This window comes from Lepisma saccharinum, chromosome 7 (assembly GCF_977018435.1).
Source record: "Lepisma saccharinum chromosome 7, izLepSacc3.1, whole genome shotgun sequence".
NCBI classification, from domain to species: Eukaryota; Metazoa; Arthropoda; class Insecta; order Zygentoma; family Lepismatidae; genus Lepisma; species Lepisma saccharinum.
Window position 1 is genome coordinate 63,598,161 of NC_139235.1, and position 20,025 is coordinate 63,618,185.

The following is a 20,025-nucleotide window of genomic DNA, read 5'->3' on the forward strand; positions in this document are numbered from 1 at the left end:
AACTTCTATAAATATAACAGTTTATTATTTTGTTCAAATTAATATTGCTCATGTAATTTATTACCACATATGTATATGCAGATCTACCTGATAATATTAGAGATTAGCATGTAAAAAGTTTTACAGTATTAACGAATAGGGTATATATATATATCCTACAATTTCTGTTTCTAGTTTATTCCAGTCCAGTTTATTCACAGATAGGTTAATCTGGACTTTACATACAGTATAAAGTGGGATCCGAACCACCCTCAATGTGCCTCGACGGGATATTGAACCCGAGACCCATTGATTACAAGGCGGCAATGTTACAACTACGCCATCACGGAGGTGCCGAACACACAATTTATTGTGAAACTCACTTGCACTGTTTTACATGCAAGAAGATTTTTCACTTCGGTCTTGTCTAGTGTATTCCAAATAACTTTTTCTTAATTAATTTAATCTACGTTGGAATTAATCTAAAATAAAGAAATGCTACTTTAAATAGAAATCGGAGCCTCCGATTGCCTCCTCCCACTTAATAGTTCGAAACTACTAGGCTGAAAGAAACTAGACATGATGGGTAAAAATGGATTTCATTTTTGAAATCAGCATACTGAAATTATTCAGACACAACAGTCATCTGTGAGACATCCAAACTCATGCAGGTCAGTACAATTGGATTCCCTTCCCCAGACAGGGAATTGAACTTGCATCCTTCGGTAACTAGGTCGCATATGCACCACTCAAAATGCAACTAGAAACTATGCAGTAGGATGCTTCACGCTACGCTAATGAAAACCACGACAACTTACATTAGGTTATAATTAGTAAGGAATACTTTACACAGTAAAATGTGAGAAGTAAGAAATCATGCTCTTCAAAACATTTTAGAGGTCAATTTTGAACTTCAAAAGGTGTATGCTTTCTTAAATATTCCCTTCAAATTTTCAAAAGCTAATGAAATGTTTTTGTTTCCCGAAGAACGCTTCCCTGCCTACAGAGTAACGGGACCCGCTCCTACAACAAAGATGATGTCATGCATCAGGAGGGAGAGTTTTCACGATCGCGTTGCATACACCTTCTAGTCTTTCCACCATGGGGGAGACCAAGATGTCGGTGGAAAGAGCAGATAGTGGAGAGTGTTAGAAGACGACAAGATTGGAACACCATGGAAAGAGAGGAGTGGTGGAAGACCAGGAAAAAATGGATAGGCTTGACTTCTATGCCAACCCAGCCAGAGGCAGGAAATGGCAAAGGATGATGATGTTGACACTAACAAAGAAAACCCACGCCAGGATTCATATCTGCAACCCCTGGTGTCATAGCATGCTGTGCTAACCACTTCATCATGGAGGCTGGAGCCTATGGAGAAGAGATTCTGGATGCAGGAGCACTGAATGTAAAATTTATTTTGTCTGAATATGATCTCGCCTGCCACTTCAGCTGTCTAAAGACCTAAAAGGAAAAAAACATATGCACAAAACACATTTAAAAACTTACCTTTCATGGATTTCTCACGTCCACTGTCACAGGGCATGGAGGGGAAGTGGAATACATCTCAAAATTTTCCTCACGTTCTCAGTTTTAATTAGAGTAAGCAAGTAAGTAAATATTTCCATGAAACTTACTTGTAGAGGCTACCGATATAAGACAAATAAGTTTCATTGAAAAAGTACCTCACTTAGGTCTAATTACAACCGTGTCTTTTATTACCCAAACATTAATGTTTTAATTATATTTCTCCCAGCTCCCCACCTACCAAATGCAGGATGGAAGCAATATGTCATCCAAGAGTGGTCTTTTTTTAAACTTTTTTGGAATTTTCAAGAGTTCACCCTTTGAACCCCCTCGAGAAAGTGAACTATTTTGCATGGTTTATGATAAGTATTTTGTCTATAAACGTTTTTTATTGATTTTAGCTCGTGCAGATGTGTTACCGAGACGTAAAAGTACATATTTTACCTTAGGGTGTTACCTAGCATAAAACAGAACAGCCCCAAGACTTTGTGCAAGTGAATATAGCACCCAACAAAACATTCCACAAGAGCCAGGGTTGGCATTTTGCCTGGGTTTTTTAAAAAAAACAACCCGGGTGGTTTTTTTTTAGATAAAACCCAGGCAAAATTAGGTTTTATTGGTTTTTTCAGGTTATGTATTTTTAAAATGAAATACATTTCTCCTTGATAGTAATATATTGGAACATTTAATTTGTATTGTTTTAGTTCACTGAGTCAAAAACTTTAATATTTTTTGTTAACATAGTTAAGAACTGACAATCAAGGTCTCACACCTTGAAATGATTAAATTACAAACATACATAACCCGTGCCACAACAGACCATTGAGGCAGGTCTACCTACAGACTGCCGGCCACACTCCCAACTGACCCTACACTGAGGTGGGAGATCATCTAACTAGTTACGGTGTGACGTGTGGTCAGCACAACGAACCCCCAGTCATTGTCGTAGGTTTTCATGATGGGGTTACGCTACTCGTTCGTAGCTCCCCAATTTAATTATGATGGTGAGTCTTCACCAGTCTCATACACAGGCCGAAATCTCAGGAGACTCAAACCTGCACACGTCCCATAGCCAGAGCAGGGTTGTTAAAGGTCCAGGAACCCATAAATTCTATGGGTTCTGCTGCAGGACTGGAACCTTTTTTTCTCGCACAATTTAAATTCGGTCCAAATTGCGTATTGTTACATTAAAAAAAGGTTCCTGGACCGAATTGAAATTCTTCCGGGAAAAAAGGTTTCTCGACCGAATTGAAATTTATCCGGAAAAAAGGTTCCCGGACAGTATTTAAATTGATCCGGAAAAATGTTCCTGGACCTAATTGAAATGCTTTAAATATGAACAAGGTTATACACTGTCTAGAACTCATTTATGTTTGCTGATTTTCTCTCCCAGTCCGGAATTAAAATTATTTTCAATTCCTGGGCCAGGGTTGACCGATTAAAAGTTGTCTTCTAAGAATGTCCGCAAGTACATTTTACATTGGAATGTCACGCTGCTGTTGTAGAAAGCGTAGCACAGGGAATAAATAATAACGCTGTTGTTCTCTCGTGGGCCAGGTTTAAAAACTCCCTTGTCGAAGAGTTACTGTACATAATGCAATGGACTATATTAGCATGGCGTCACATGGAGCTCAAACAAACCCGTTACGTGTTGCTCTGGAATCCGATCCAGGAACTGCAGCCAATAGGAGCTGCCCAGCAGATATCACAACAGGGACAGGTAGTGTTGCCAGAGGTGTGAAGGAACACGCGCAAGAGAATGGGGCTAAATGGAGAGAGGTAACGTAACTGCAGCATTTGCGTTTCGCTCATTTCTACCTTGTACCTTAGATTCTCGGGGCAGCCAGCACCTGGATTATTCTTTCATGCTCACAAGTGGATAATTGTTTATCGTCAGGTTCGTAATCGATCCAAGTTGCATATTGTTTCATTTCAATACAGAACTTTTACCCTATTTAAACTAATTCGGGAAAAATGGTTCCTGGACCGTATTGAAATTGAACCTGGATAAAGGTTTCCGGACCGAATTCAAATTGGTTCGGAAAAAAGATTCCCGGACCGTATTTAAATTCATCTGGAAAAAAGGTTTCTGGACCGTATTTAAATTCATTCAGAAAAAAGGGTTCCTGGACAGTATTTAAATTATCTACACAAATATCTTGGTGCTTAGGGGTATTACTTTTATTACAAATGTAAAAAAAAAGTAGACAGGCTGGCTGACTGCCATGCAGAAGACCCAGGTTCAAATTTTGGGGTGGGTGTGGTGATCTAAGGTCAGAATTCTTCCGGTCTTGTCCCTGCATAAAGCAGCTCTAGAACTCACCCAGCTTAAAATCAATGTATCCTGGGGGGTAAAGGCAGCCAGAGTTTGGTTGTAATCATATATCACCTCCAAAATGGCCGAAATCAAGAATATGTTGGGCCCTACCCCCATATCTCCTGAATGTGCCTTCATGGCACAGTGCTATATGCACGGGGAACTTTACCTATACCTACTACACAACATATGGTAGCTTCACACACACTTTTAAATCTGCTTCAATGCAGTTTGTTCACAAGTTTGTTTTCCCATTATTTTTGTGGACGTTTCAAGTTTAACTATCTCCTCCGTGTATTAACCATGCCAAATTATAAGGCTGACATATTTGTCTTGACTGATTTCATCCAAATGGAACACCGTATCCATCCTCCAAAATATCTGGTTGCTATGAAACTAACAGTTCCCATGGACAAAACATTAGTGGCCCCATTTGGATCCCGACATACATATGCAATATATTGTTAAAAAATTATGTCACACCACAGTTTAAGAAATGCCCTAAAATATTTAAGTCTCTTTTCGTAATGTCCAAAAATGTAGTTTAAGCAAATAATTGAAAGTGGCATCAGAATTTGGAGCTACCTCAGAATATGAAAAATCAATTTTTCATCCACCATCTTGAAATGCTTTCAACAAATGCAAATAAAAAATAAAATCATTCCCTGGGTCTACCTATTTTCAACATGAATTTCAGCTTAAAAACTCTACATGTGCTACAGATATCATGGTCTCGAAATTGGTGACTTCCCCCCATCCTTCCTAAACCACACACTATGTTACAGAGTTTTTCTTAAAAAACTTAAATCTCAAGTAATGCTCTAACGTAGTCGAGACTTGGTTTTCTTAATCTACGAAAATCTAACCTCAAATATTTGCATAACTTAAAGCTCTCTCAAGGCATGTTAAATCGTCCACCATCTTTAAACATGGTGACAATTTTTTTCTCAAATACAATATGACACCAATCCTTTAAGTTATCTTGCAACTCAAAAGCTTTACATTTATGGCAAAATGTATGTTTGCGATTTTACCACCACTCCTCTCCTAAACTCTGAAATATAATTTTAAAAGTTTTACTGCAAAATTGCGTGCCGACGGATTATCTACAATGACTGGGTTTAGTTCCTTATACTCCGAAAATGTATTGTAGACAGACAGTTTTGGGGAAAAAGAGAGCATGGTATAGAGCGTGTGTGCAACATGAGGAAAATCAGTTTTTCATTCACCATCTTGAAACACATTGTTCAATTTCACTCACATGCAATACCATTGCAGTCTGTCAAGTTTTCTAGCTGCAGAAACATGTTATCATGGTCACTAAATAGATGACTTGTCTTTCTTTGCCCATCCACCTCACCACTGCTCCTCCTAAATCGTGCATTATGTTTCCATAATTTTATTGTGAATTTACAGTGCAAATATTGTCACAATGCTCCTGAAAGTTTTATGCACGAAGCTCGAAATTGTAGTCTCTGAAAAGGTTTGAAAATGTCAAAAATTGTAAAAATATGAAAGTATATGTATGCATTGTATTTACTTGAGTACCCCAAACACCCTATTTTTAAGAAAAGAAAAAAAAAGAAATTGTGGTAGATTATGAGTGTGCTCGACTTCTTGGATATAGAGCTGCTAACCACAAATAACATTTATCCTACATGGGCAAGCAACCCCTTACGTTCAAGCAATGCAATGGAGGAAAGGAAGGGTCACTGTCTCAGTGCAAGGCATTGGAAAGAAAACAGAAAACTTGCACAGATACTAAATTTTGAGAAATGAAATGAATCATTTGAAAAGTGTTTGATTTAATTATACCACTGTTAACTTTATATTACTTTCATGACATTTCAATAAAATGTACTCAATTCTCCTTTGTAATGTTTTATACATGGAAAAATTTATTGTAAAAGTTGATCGTCACAGGTGAAACTATGTGGCTTGCCCAAATACGGAAGTGACTGATATCTAAAGTGCTACCACATTTCAAAATTATAAGCTTTGTTCGTTCAATGTTTTATCTAAATATTTCAGACCCTTTTGTTTTTTTTTGTTTCTTGGATATATGTTTGTATTATTTCTTGTTAAAAGTCTATTTCTAGCATGATTTCAGAAAAATATCATGAAAAAACCCACTGTGACTTGTACCACATTAATTATTTTGAGTATTATAAGCTTGGGTAAGCCTTTACTTTACAAGTTTTTTCAAACTTTTGACAATTCTAGAACATCACAATTATTTAAAGCAATAATTTACAACATTTGCTGAGAAAACACACATTTTGAGTGGGTTTTTCTGAAAAAACCCACGTGGGGCAACCCTGACAAGAGCAGCCATAATTTTATGTCTTTAGGTATGAGTGTTACGTTTGGGGCTGGTAGCAATTTCCGAAGTGTTCTTTTGCTATTTGAGTGTATATACAAACTGTTTTACTAATAAAAAGCAGCGAAAGTACTCTAAGATGGTAGGTTTTTACTTACACAGGCCATATTTTGGGATAACATATCCCCGTTATTTGTGTTTTCCACACGGTGAAACCAATTTTATATTACGTAAAACATCGAAATCTATCTATTAAAGAAAGAATCAACATAATTCTTCAGAGGGTACAGTGGGTCATTGACCCCGAGTTCAGTATCTATAGGTCTGGTGATACAAAAATGAAAGAACACCATTTCAAAGTTCAAAATGGATACTTTTTCTAACTGCAATTGCTGGACAGCTCTATCTGTGGCATAAGAGCATAATCAAGTGTTACCTTGTCAGGTTAGTGTTTTCCTTAGCACTATAATGATAGTCTAAAGTTCTCAAAATTCCTTACATCAAATAATAAAAGAATTACTCATTTAAAAAAAATACTAACATGATAAAATAATTTTTGAGCATTACAATTTGGATCACTTTGCCTCAACCTCATTCTCCATAACTTTTGTTTTTACGATACAGATTTGATAAATTTGGTTCATTTTACTTTGCTTTTCTGACACTTTTGGCTAATCAGGAAACATTTTTTCTTTTTTATGTGGATTGATTCAGTCTTATTTCAAGTTCATGTAATAAATCATTTGTTACGTCCATTACCTGTCTTCCTCTACCTTTCCCTTGTGCAGCACCCTCTATGATTCCTGGCAGATCCAACAGCTGAATGTTCGCTCCCTTGTACTCAATGACCCCAGGAATACAGGTCAATGTTGTGAACTCATAAGATGCCGCTTCACTCTCTGTAGTGGTTAATGTGCTGAGGAGGGTGGACTGTAAAATTACAATTTATATCAAGGTGACTTAAATATATATAAAAAAAAAAATACAAGTGGTGAAACATTCCATTCTGCTTTCATTAGGTTAAAAAATTTCAATGTAATATGAGAAGAAAATATGTTGCCAGTCAACATAACTGCCTGACCTCGTTATAAATCTTGTCTGTTTAAAGGCGATGGAATATTATCATGCTACCTGATACTTCTCAAAGATGATCTCTGCACCATCAAGATTTAAAAAATGGATAAGAAATTATATATGACAGCTATATTGTATTTCAAATATAATTCATTATGTAGACAATACTTGATTTTTTCTTGAAACTTTTGTAAATGTGAACTGTGTCTACTGAAAGTAGATTGATCTGAGTTCTACCAACATATGCAATAGGGTTGGTCATTCGCAGGGCAAGGAGCTAACTGAGGTATAATTACAATGCTGTGATCAGTCAGGATTTCCAATTGACTACCATGCAATATATATTTCAATACTTAAAAAAATATATATAAATGAAGACAACTCACCTTTCCCACAGATGGAAACCCTATCAAGGCTACCCTTGCATCACCAGATTTCAGGACATCAAAACCGTCTCCTTTTTCTGCCTTTTTAGGTGGTTCAAGAAGCTGGGCTCTATACTTTGCAAGTTTCGCTTTCAACACTCCTAAATGGTACTCAGTCGCTAAGAAAAAAGAAATCAATCTAAGCTTTCCTTCTCCTTCTCTCTCACTCTCTATCTAAGTCCAAACATTGGTTAACACTTGTGACATGTGTGTGTGTGTGTGTGCATATATATATATATATATATATATATATATATATATATATATATATATATATATATATATATATATATATATATAGTATATATAAAAACTTCTTTGTTATATATATATATATATATATATATATATATATATATATATAGTATATATATAAAAACTTCTTTGTTTCGTCACTTTTAAACATTCGTACTTATGTATCTGCTTCACGGAACAATCTTTAAGGTGTATTCACATTTTTTTTATCAAAGTAATTTCAATTTTTCACATTACGACTACTTCTTTCTTTTCGTTTTTGCGCTTCCATAAGACACAATATGGCACGTACACCTTCATAGATCATCACGCGTCGTGCCTGTGTTTTGTCATTTGGTATGCAGTCTTTCCAACCTTCTTAACCGAAAAAAGGTACTACTATAGTATGGGGGTGACACCTATAAATCATATATTTCGCACATTTTTACATTGCTAACATACTATTTTGGAATGCGGAACATTTCCTACAGTGAAATAATGTATTTCTAACTAAGATAATGTCTATTTCTTACATTTACGAGTACTTACTGTTGCTTGTTATTTAGATTCTGTAACACACATTATGGCGACAGTGTACTGGTTTATCGTGCGTTGTGCGAGTGTTTTGTCGATTTATGCGGTGTTGCAACCTTGTTCACCGGAAAATACCTACTTTCGTGCCCGGATTTGAAATTATGCGAATACCTCACAAACCATTGATGTTAGCTTCACAAACCATTGACGTTAGCCCCAAAAACCATTTTCCGTAAGGTTAGGTTAGGTTAATTAAGGTTAGGCAAGCATAGTTAAAAAATATAACAAAAATAAAAATACTCGACATGTCATGTTCTAGTGAAAACATGGCGAGTTTCAAACATTGACTACAGGGTTACATCATCTAACACACGGAAGATTGTGTTCTCGTGCAGAGAGCAAATGGCGGCAGATAACAGCGTGTCGGACAGAGATTTTCGCAGAAAACAACATGTATTCACATTAAAATGGATCAAAACTACATTCACGAACTTCCACAACGCTACAGAAAATGTTTTCCGTAAGTACTTTCTCCTGTAAATTTGAAGAAATCCGTCACCCCTATACTATAGTTTTACCCGAAAAAATACAAACATAGTTAAAATGTGTTGAACCATTGATGATAGCCCCAAGACACATTAGTAAGGTTTAGTTAGGTTAGGCAAACATAGTTAAAATTCGATTAACTATGTTTACCTAACGTTATGTAATGTTTCTTGGGGCTATCATGAATGGATCAACGGATTTTAACTGTGTTTGTATTTCTGGTTGGAAACACAGAAGGTTGGAAACACTGCGTACCCAATGAACATCGACAAAAAACAATCACGACATTCTATATTCTACGAAGGTGTACGCGGCAAAGGCTATTGTGCATCGGAGAATTAATTTTCAACAAAAATAATGAATTTACGCTTGACACATTGCCACATGACAGAAAACACCTTCCAGATGTTCAACAATCCTAGAGGAACTAATTTCTGTAAGTAGTTTCGGTAAAACTGTCAATGCCGGGAATCGGCTCTAACTCGTTTATTCTGTAATTGTTGACATTCATACTTACTTATTCTGCATTGCGAAAGATTGTTTAACAAGGGATTTCGCTTTTTTTAACGAAATTAGTATCTATTGTCGACATATCAAGTAATTATTGTTCGTTTTTTTCTCGCTTCCTGAACACGCAAAATGGCGGGCAAATCTTGACTAGCGTTGTGTTTCAACTTTCTGAACAGAAAAATTCCCGCATAGCCCCAAAAAACATTCACGCATAGCACCAAAAATCATTCACAATAGCCCCACGCACCATCATTGTAAGGTTAGGTTAGGTTGCTTTAGGTTGGGCAATATAGTGAAAGAACTGTGTGTTTGGAAACACTTACCGGGGATTATGTCATCAGATGCTTGCAACATCCGGTTCAAGTACATGGATGGAAATGCAAGCTTTCGTGCATCGGACGGACATTATTATTAAAAAATACATGAATTAGCAGCCAAATACATTGAAAAATGTGAGAAAACACTTCTACGACCTTCCGAAATTACATAGAAATTCAATTCCATAAGTACTTTCTCCTGTATATTTGAAGAAATCTGATTCCCGGCTTTGTAGTTTCTTCGGTATAAATGAAGAAGCGTGTTTGTGGATAGTAAACTTTGGTAAAATATTAGTTTCCGCAAAACATATTTCTTCAATTTTACAGGAGAAAGTACTTACCGAAATGAGTTTATTTATACTTTACAAACAGTCTTGGAAGTGTGTTTTCCCCTCCCTTAAATTTTTTTCCCGGTAAATCATGTAATTTTCGTCATTAATTTCACTCCGATGCACGAAAGCTGTTCCCTTGATGTCCGTCTACTACGTGAACCAAATTTTTGTGTGCGTTTAATGACGTAACAACCGGTCAGTGTTTCCAAATATGCAGTTTTGTAACTGTGTAACAGTTGTAGAACGTAAAGAAACATGCGTTACTGTTCATCATTTCTGATTACGAACTTGCAACAACATGACGTGCACAGGATGTGTGGTGAAATTGCACGGCGTTGAAGATCCAGTAGAATTTGTAATTCACCATGGAATTGTGAAGGAATTGGAATGCCCCAAAAAATAAATTTTTAAAAAACTATTTTAACTATGTTTGCCTAAACTAACCGTGCCGTGCATGGTTCGTGGGCCTATTTATGAATGGTTCGTGGGGCTATTTATGAATGATTCGTGGGGCTATTTATGAATGGTTCGTGGGGCTATTCATGAATGGTTCGTGGAACTATCCGTGAACGGTTCGTGGGGCTATTCATGAATGGTTCGTGGAACTATCCGTGAACGGTTCGTGGGGCTATTTATGAATGGTTCGTGGGTCTATACGTGAATGGTTCGTGGAGCTATCCGTGAATGGTTCGTGGGGCTATTTATGAATGGTTCGTGGGGTTTTCGAACCCAAAAAAAATTCTAAATTTAAAAAACAATTTTGGTATGATTTTACAATACCGGACCCTTCTCCAATTTTGTCCATATTTTGCATACTGACTAATTTAGGGCTCCTAATTACGAACCTGCAGTTAAAATTTGGCACTCTCGTGTGGAACTTTCAAAATAACGTGTAGAATGTTGGGATTTTACAACACCAAAAAAGGCATAATTTCATTAATAATTCTAATACTCACTAATTATGGAGTCCTGATCACGTATCTGCAGTTAAGATTTGGTGGTCACGTGTAGAAATTGTAAATTAACGTGTAGAAGTTGTAAAATAGCGTTGTGAATTATCACGGTGATTGTCAATACATAAACAACGAAAAAGCCATTTTTTCTCATGTGAACAAGTGACGTTCGCAACTCGTTATGTTGCATTCAGAAGGTTGCTAAAGTGTTTTGCGATAAGTGAGACCCGTTATTCGCTACATTGCATTCAGTACACAAGAAGGTTGATAAAGTGTTGTGCGATAAGTGAGACCTTCAGTTCGTCAGTTGTTCATGTGAGGAAGATGGTGTCTTTTGAAGGAAGGAAGTAGGCCTAATGTCCATTTTTCCGTAAGTTTTGCTTTGGAAAAAGCTATTTCCTCTCTGATTTTCTTCATATTTGGCATACTTACTAATTGAGGCCTGCTAATAACGAATCTGAAGTTAAAATTTGTCGGAAACTTCTAGAAATTGCAAAATAATTGCGAACCATTGACGCTAGCCCCACGAACCATTGATGCGTGGTTAGGTTAGTTTCAGTTAGGTTAGGCAAACATAGTTAAAATTTCGTGTCGTGGTATTATCAGGATTTAGAAATTGCAAAATAATTGCGAACCATTGATGCTAGCCCCACGAACCATTGTCATGTGGTTAGGTTAGGCTAGGTTAGGTTAGGAAACATAGTTAAATTTTAGGGTCGTAGTAATATCAGGAATATATATATATATATATATATATATATATATATTTCGTTCTTTAAGTATTCGAAACGGAAAATCTTGTGATAAATAATGAGCAATTGTGCATTGTCGGTTGCGATGACTGACCCTATTATTTTGCAAGTTTGACATGTGAGCGCCAAATTTTAACTTCAGATTCGTGATTAGGAGCCCTAATTTAGTGAGTATGCGAAATATGAATGAAATTGGAGAAGGGTCCGGTATTGTAAAATCGCTCCACAATTTTAACTATGTTTGCTTAACCTAACAGAACCTAACCTAACCTTGCCGTGCATGGTACGTGGGGCTATTTATCAATCGTTTGTGGGGCTATCCGTGCATGGTTCGTGCGTTTTTCGAACCTGGAAAGAAATACAAAATCAGTAACACGAAAGTAGGTATTTTTCTATGAAGAAGGTTGCAACACTGCATAACCACTGATCATGGACAACGCTAGTCAAGATTTCTCCGCCATATCGCGTGTAACGCAAGCGAAAGGGAACAAAAAAAAATACTCTATATGTCTAAAATTGAGATTATTTGCTTGGAAAAAAAAAAACCTTCAAGAATCCTTATGAACGCAGAATACGTAAGTAACAATGTGAAAATAAGGGAATTAGAGACGTTTGGTGGTTACTGAAATTTTACCAAGCTGTTAACATCGACAATCCTTGCACTTTCTATTAAATCAAAAAGTGAAATTATCACATTTAAAATTTATGTGACTGTCCAACGTTTGTGTCATTTACTTCCCTAATTCCAATACTCACATATTACGACCATATGTCCATTATTGCAACAAGTTAAATAGCAGCATTAAATAATTATATCAATAACTATGAGGTCCTCGAAGGATATTATAAGGTGAGATCGAGGAAAATGCATTTTGTTAGCTTACCTTTATTTTTCTGTGTTCTTGATATCTCTTTCTCGATTTCAGATATTCTTTCAAGGATTCCCATAATGATATTTTATTTCTTTTTACATACAAAATGCATTTAAATAAATCACGATGGGTAATTGCATGCAAGGGTTTCACAGAATATGACAATGGTCCAAAGAAGATGAACTCATCATAGAGCACAGGTTAGAAATAGGTTTGTACGTTTAGTACAGTAACCGTCCGTACAGTGGCGCAAAAATCATTTGTGAACTACGTGATGTCACCAACTATTATTCTATGATCTCACGTGAGAGTGAGCTGAGCCAGCAGGGCTGTTTCAGTCTTATGGGAGATTGGTTGACCGTAGTTAGTATTCTGTGTTTCTACTGTTCCTCGCGAACCGGCTGAAGTCAAATTCATGTCCATATTCACGAACTGTTTCTTCTACAAAATTGTATTGCGAGAATGTGAGTAGAATACGTGTAATATTGACAAATAGTACCAGCAATGTACGTATTCTACAACTCTTTCATTTACACAATATTTAATTTATAATTTGGATAAGTAGTTTCATCCGGTCGATCTGCTTCCGTAAATTTTGAATTTCTGTCGTCTGATACTTGTGAATATGTTTTTGGAGATACGGTAAGTTTTACCTAATGTAGTTAATGTGAACGTAATTATCATATACACTGTATGAAATCAGTGCGTAAAATCACAGCATTTTTCAAAAGAAATATCGCCAACCAAATTCCGTTCATTTCGTATATCAGCACAGACTGGTTTTCAATATCGAAAACGAACTTTGTAATTAACTGTAAACCATTCGTTGTTTTAAAGATAATAATATTATGAACTGTTCAGTGTCGTCGTTTTGTAAGACCCAAGTTCCATGTGTATAAGTTAATCTGCGATGTTATGTTTTCTCGTATTAGATTAGGTAGGTCAGGTTTGGTTCTCTTACTTTTATACTTATACACGCGAGGAAATAATAAGATAATTAAACCTAATGATTCTAAAACCAAATTAAGTGTATGCTCAGGGGGGCACTAATTTCAATGTTGTTTTTTTATGTACATATAATACTTAAGGATCACTTGAGGTAAATGCAACTTTGTATTGAAAGCAGCATATTTTCAGTTACTATTTTCACCAAGTGGTCAACCTCGTTTTTGTGCTATTTTCACCTAAATTCATGATTCCTCACAATGTGGGAATTATTTTATAAACATTCACGTTCTCTTGTAAGATTTTGTTTTGCATTGCTTGTTAGGTTCTATGTCTCAAAAAATAATCATCTGTACCATGTGATGGTAAAAATCTGATATTCCCCGGACACCTATAACTTCTTAGTTTTGTCAATTTTTGACATTTGTACTTACCTATCTGCTTCGCGGAACATTCTTTAACGTGTATTCACGTTTTTTTGATCAAAGTAATTGCATTTTTTTTAAAATGTTTTTGTAACTGAAGAACGTACGTTTCTGCAAATAGTTTGTGAGGCTATGTGTCAATGGTTCGTGGGACTATGCGAGAATGGTGTGTGGGGCTACGCATATTTTTTCTAAACAAATTTTTAACTATTGTAACCTATACGTGACCCAACCTAACCTAATCTTACCGGAAATGGTTCGTGGGGCTATGCGTTAATGGTTGAATTTGCGCTATGAAACATTCCCACATCACACAAAATACCTTCCAGATGTTAGACAATGCTACAGGAACTTATTACCGTAAGTAGTTTCTTCTGTAAAAATGGAGAAATCTGTGCGGGGAATATCAGATTAGTACCCATGTGGTATGACTGCTCTCTCTAAAAAGTGGTAATAATAATCATCATTTTTAATTTGTGTTAAGCTCTAATATGGTTAGTTGAGTGTTTTAACTTGCAAAAAATGATAATGTGTGAAATGTAATAGCATTTGTACTTAATAATAAAAAAAACTGGTGAAAATAACTTGTTCTGCTAGTCTCAACACTTCATGAATGTAGTTGCACATTTTTTTTTTATTTTCAGAATAATTACTGAAAATCATGGTTCCCATTGTGTATTTTTTTTTTTAGAAGCTATACAAGAGAATGATAAGGTCGTTTCAGTATTGCAAACAACTGTGAGAATAACTTCGCAGTTCGGAGAAACCTTTCTGTGGAAAAAAAACAACGCTTCAAAGTATGATCATTTGCACAATTTATCTATTTCAAGATGATCATTTTTGTATTGAGTAACATGCATGTATCATGATACACAAAGTACAGTAGTTACTGATATAACAGGTTAATCAAGTCCAGTGAGAGGTATGAAAGTAAGTAGTCTATGCTGCACACTGTTTATGCTGTACTTCATTATATACTAGTTGATCATGTTATAAAACTATGCGTAATAACTACAGAAAGGAGGTATAGAGTAGCATGGTCCAATATGACTTTTTCATTTTTGTAATGGTGCTCGTATGTCCTTAGGATAAAGCAACCAAAGTTGATAATGAAGACTTGCATTTCTTAAAGTGAGTACATTAAGTACATCATTTTTGTTTGCCATAGCTTCGGTCGACTTTATTTTTGCAAAGTGTACTCTCATTTATGTGGTGAGCACTCTAGCATGTTGGCTACTGAAATGTTAGTGTCATCAGGGAAACTATGTTGCCCATTGGACAGTTCCTAGTAGATATTTTTTTTTAATAGTATTTGAACATGAAAATGCAAGAAAATTAATCCCACTGTACATATTTGGAATGAAAGGAGTAGTATTTTTTTATACATAATAGAGCATTTATTTAATTTCTAGGAATTATCCACCTGTGTGCATGTTTCATGCACGCATCAAGATAGAAGAGATACAAATGCAAAGTCCGGTATGGGACTTGGACGTGGGAAGTGAAATAAATATGGCACTTCTCTGTTTAAGTCTTGTATCAGCTGGCACAAAGTTCATCGTGGCGAGGGAAATAAATCAACATTTCTTCATTCATGTTCAGCTATTTAGTTAATGATGAGTATTTGGTTTTTAAATAAGCTGTTTTATGTAAGAGATATTGTAGATATTATTTTTAATATTTTCTGTGTATTTTTAAAGTAGAAATATTAATTTTCAATATTAGGGGTTTTAATTCTTTCAATTGCTTTAAATGCTGAAAGAAGTCTTCAAGGAAAAACAATCAATTTTCCAAAATTCATACTTTTCTGTCCGTATAAAAAGCATATATGTACAGTAGGTGCTGCTGCACTTGATACAATAAGATATGAAATTTCACTTCAACTTAATGGTCAGTGTCAGGACAGTAAATTTGTGTTAAAGGCTGAACCTTTTCGTAGCATTCAACCTAGTACTTTTTATTTATTTGATTTTTTAGAAAACTTCCGAGCATTCTCTTAGTAATTATTATATTTTTTCTGTACAGACTAACCTATTTCTAATAAGTGCCTTAAGGTATGTGATCTGATCAGTGGCGTGCCCAGGATTTCCGAAAGGAGGGGGTTAGGAATACATTTTTTAGTAGTCAGCACTCATTTTGCCATTTTTACCTGCATTTCATGTTCTTTTTTTTTAGGAATACTAGGCCAAAGGATTTTTTTTAACCCCCACCAACCCCCCCCCCTTGGTCACGCCACTGGATCTGATCCCTGACAGTATTGGAATTTTTATTATCATTTTTTTCCGTTTTAATGTGTGGCAAAGAAAATATTTTTTATTCATCTGTGTAAAATCTTGCAATACAATCCTGTATAGCCGAAGGATCAATCAGGAAAATATTTTTTTTGCAAATATGGATTAACATGACATAAATCATTCTGAATTCTTGTATACTTATTTCATTCCATTTCTCCACCCAAGAAAAAAAGTTACCTATTTTAAGACTGTCATTTTCGTATGATGTAGATTTTTTTTAAAAAAATGCTTTTAGAGGAAATTATATATTTCCGCTCAAAGTAATAATGCAATTTCAGGAAGTTTTGGTAATACTACGTTTTCCATATAATTTTCGTATACTTTTATTTTTGTTTGATAGAAATCAATTTTAATGCGAAAAGTTTGTAATTAAACGAAAGCATTGCATATAATTAATTTCCGCCACTTCTAACTACGTTTAGTCAATTTGCGCGTATAATTTATTATACGCGCAAATCGGCTGAACGCGGTTAGAAAGTATCGGAACGCGAATGGTACGGAACACGATAGTGTTTTGTCGTTCGAACAATCCGCGAGTCCTTGCGCATAGCGTTCGTCTTCTGTTTTTTCCCCGACGGTGCTGCCGTCGGTGGTCGCGAGGAAACGACCTACCAGTGCCGCCATACTGTCAACCATTTTTAACCCGCAGCTGTAACATCTTGTAGTAGTATGTCTATGTGAGCCAGTGATGGGTTCAAGCCGTTCATTTGTGTGAGTCGACTCATGAGCGCTCGCTCACTGAGAAGAGTCGTTCAAATGAGTCGTCAAGCTTGTTTATCTCGAAACACATGCTCGAACGACCGGGGGGGGGGGGGAGTTTGAAGCAGATGATTGAATTTAAATAAACGAACACAACGGAACGTATCGGCCTGTCCTTCAAGATTAATAAATAGCATTGCATTTCTGTGTGTGTGTGTGTGTGCATCTAACTATTCTATGATGAAGCACGTGACATCGCAGTCAGGTCTCTGCAAATCAAGTATCCCCGTAGGAATTCGCTGCTCTGTTTCCAGTTTTGCTGTCATTGTTCAGAGTAGAATAACTGCAGAAGGCATGTTTCAGCTTTCACTCTGCAAATCGTAGTGATGAGTTTGGATTTCCTTCCACACCAAGTGATATAACTGTGCCTATATGCGTAGTTTATATACATTTAAATAATTTGCAAAAAGTAGATCGACTACAAGATCGCGCATTAGTGCACTGCAATTAATCGTCTGATATAGAATCAAGAGATTGGTAAGTTTTACTTCTCTCCTTACGTTTTCTTTACTTTACTTTTCTTTCTGTGTGAAAGGACATAAAAAGACGATACTATACGGCGTACGCTTTTAGAAGGAACATGAGTTCAGCCAATACGCAGCCAGTGCTGTCGCGCTGCTGTCAAACCAACTGCTAGCGGAAAGGAAACGTAGAGCTTTCACCGTGTCCAATATTCAGCTTTTTATATATAATGCATGCACGTGATATTTGAGTAGAATGGATTATATCATATCACTGCAGCATATAAGAGAAACTCGTACCTGAAAGAAGTTTGAAGGTATTTATTATAGAGGAACTGGAAGACCATCATCATCACTCTCGTTTCTGTTTTCTGGCATGTTTCCCAGAAGATTTAAATAGGGGTTCACCGATTTCTGTGGTAGATACGTTACCCTATTTTATAATGCGCAACACAGTATGCACACAGACACCACACGCTTTAGCCGTAAGCTCGGAGAAAACACTGTTTCAACACGCACTTCTTCCGACGCCAATTCCTTGAAGCAAGAATACACTAGATTTCTGTCTTGTGAACGTAATATTTTACCCTTGGTGCCTGTACTACTTGCAATAGGTTTCGAGAGCGACATTATTAATTTGATTTACTTTATTTTATTTAACTTTTCTGTCACTTTTGGCTAATTGCGAAGATGGGAATGAGTGATGATATGATGAAATTGATGGATGGACATTCACAAAATCCATGTCCAGGCCGGGATTGAAACCCGGAATCCCTGGCGTCGTAGCGCGATATGCTAACCACTCCACCATAGGGGCAGGCGCGAAATTATTAAGTAACACTCGCGGAACACACACTATTGCATAACTATCGAACATAAGGGCTGGACTTCACAGCGCGCTACGACGCCAGGGGTCCCGGGTTCGAATCCCGGCCCGGGCATAGGTGTTTGTAAGTGTCCCTTCATCAATTTCATCATATCATCATCCATCCTCATCTTTGCGATTAGCCAAAGGTAGCAGAAAAGCGAAGTAAAATAAACCAACATTTAATCAATCAATAAGGGCCATATTGAATCGTCTCACAACTTCTTCGTGGCGTACGAGTACAATTATCTTACACCGCCCTTGTAACGAAAACGCTGAACTGAAAGTGACTCAGACTCGCAATGTTCGTAAAAGCTCACGACAATGTAGGGCCATTGTTCATATTCAGCCGAATTTGACACCCATAGCTTTACCAAGACACAACTCAGCGGGGTTCATAACAAGTTGGCAAATAAAAAAACAAAAACAGACGGAACACTGAAGGAAAACGAAGGGTTATTGTATGTGTGTAGAGACGCACTGTTTCCCTTGTTTCTTCGAGAAACTATACCTCCGGCTGTGGGCGACGGAAATGCATGGGACTTGGACAGTCAGGTTTATAATGTCGTGTCCCATGCAATGATGAACCTTAAAGTGGTGAGTTTTATAAAGAACCTCTTGCGCGCAAAAACAATTACAGAACACGGCGCTTAACTTGCTCGCCGCAGTTTCCTAACTGTACAACGTTGCACTCCTGCTATTAGCTGGGCGCCAAGGTCACGCTCTCCGTAACTCCGCCCGATATCGCTTCTAAAACCGTGCGTCGTATAGAGACAGACAAGTATCGTTCCGATACACCGTCAGTTCTCTGCCCTTTCGGGCTTTAACGCTGCAAACTTTGGAGGGTATGAACCACCTCCTCTCTTGGCCATTTAGATTTATTAAACGTTTACTGTTTCATGTTAAACATCATGTTGGCTTAGAGAGAGGTAACACCGTTCATTCTTATGTTGGGAGGTTAGTTTTAGGTCCCAAGGTCGAGGCATAATCGATATTTTAGACTTCTCGGGGTTGGGGGGATCGCCTTCAGTCTTAGGTTCTTCTCTCAAATCTGAAACATCTAAGAGGGGCCACTCATCTGAAAATACATGTAAAGCTCAGACTGATTTCATTCAAACGCAATACCAAGTACAGATCAAAGTATCTAATTTTTAAGCTGTTGGCGTAGCGTGGCGACTTAACCCATGTTTGAAACCTCGGCCCTCCAACCATACACTATATTTGAAAACCTTCGTTGCAAAACTTTAGCCTAGAAATACTCTAAAACTACTGATAGTTTCATTTCTTAATCCTAATCTCTGAATAGCAGTCTGGGATTTGAAAATATCAGTAAAAGGTAAAAGAATCGTTTTGTTACGCCATATTAGAATCAGAAATGTTTTATATGTTGAAATATGACAAATATCTGCCTTGCGATCTGCCAAAAATGGTAGAAAAGTGAAATAAAATAAATCTATCATTACATTATTGCCTTTAAACTCTTTCATTCTTGTAATTCTTCTTTAGTATGTTACGTTTTGTTAAAATTATACTAAGATATATAAAATGATGAAATTGTAAATGAGAACACGGCCATGGGTAACTTTC

At 36.5% G+C, this 20,025-nt stretch overlaps 1 protein-coding gene across 1 annotated transcript in view; it reads right to left on the minus strand.

The window, feature by feature from the left end:
• Positions 1-12,918, minus strand: part of LOC145989878 (developmentally-regulated GTP-binding protein 2) — a 32,807-nt gene extending 19,889 nt beyond the window's left edge. The window contains exons 1-3 of the mRNA XM_083125350.1: positions 12,702-12,918; positions 7,601-7,758; positions 6,900-7,070 (exon numbers count right to left, since the gene is read on the minus strand). Of these exons, the coding sequence (XP_082981476.1) occupies positions 6,900-7,070; positions 7,601-7,758; positions 12,702-12,765 (393 nt within the window). The 5' untranslated portion in view covers positions 12,766-12,918. The remainder of the gene's footprint in view (positions 1-6,899; positions 7,071-7,600; positions 7,759-12,701) is intronic.
• Between the last annotated feature and the right edge of the window lie 7,107 nt (positions 12,919-20,025).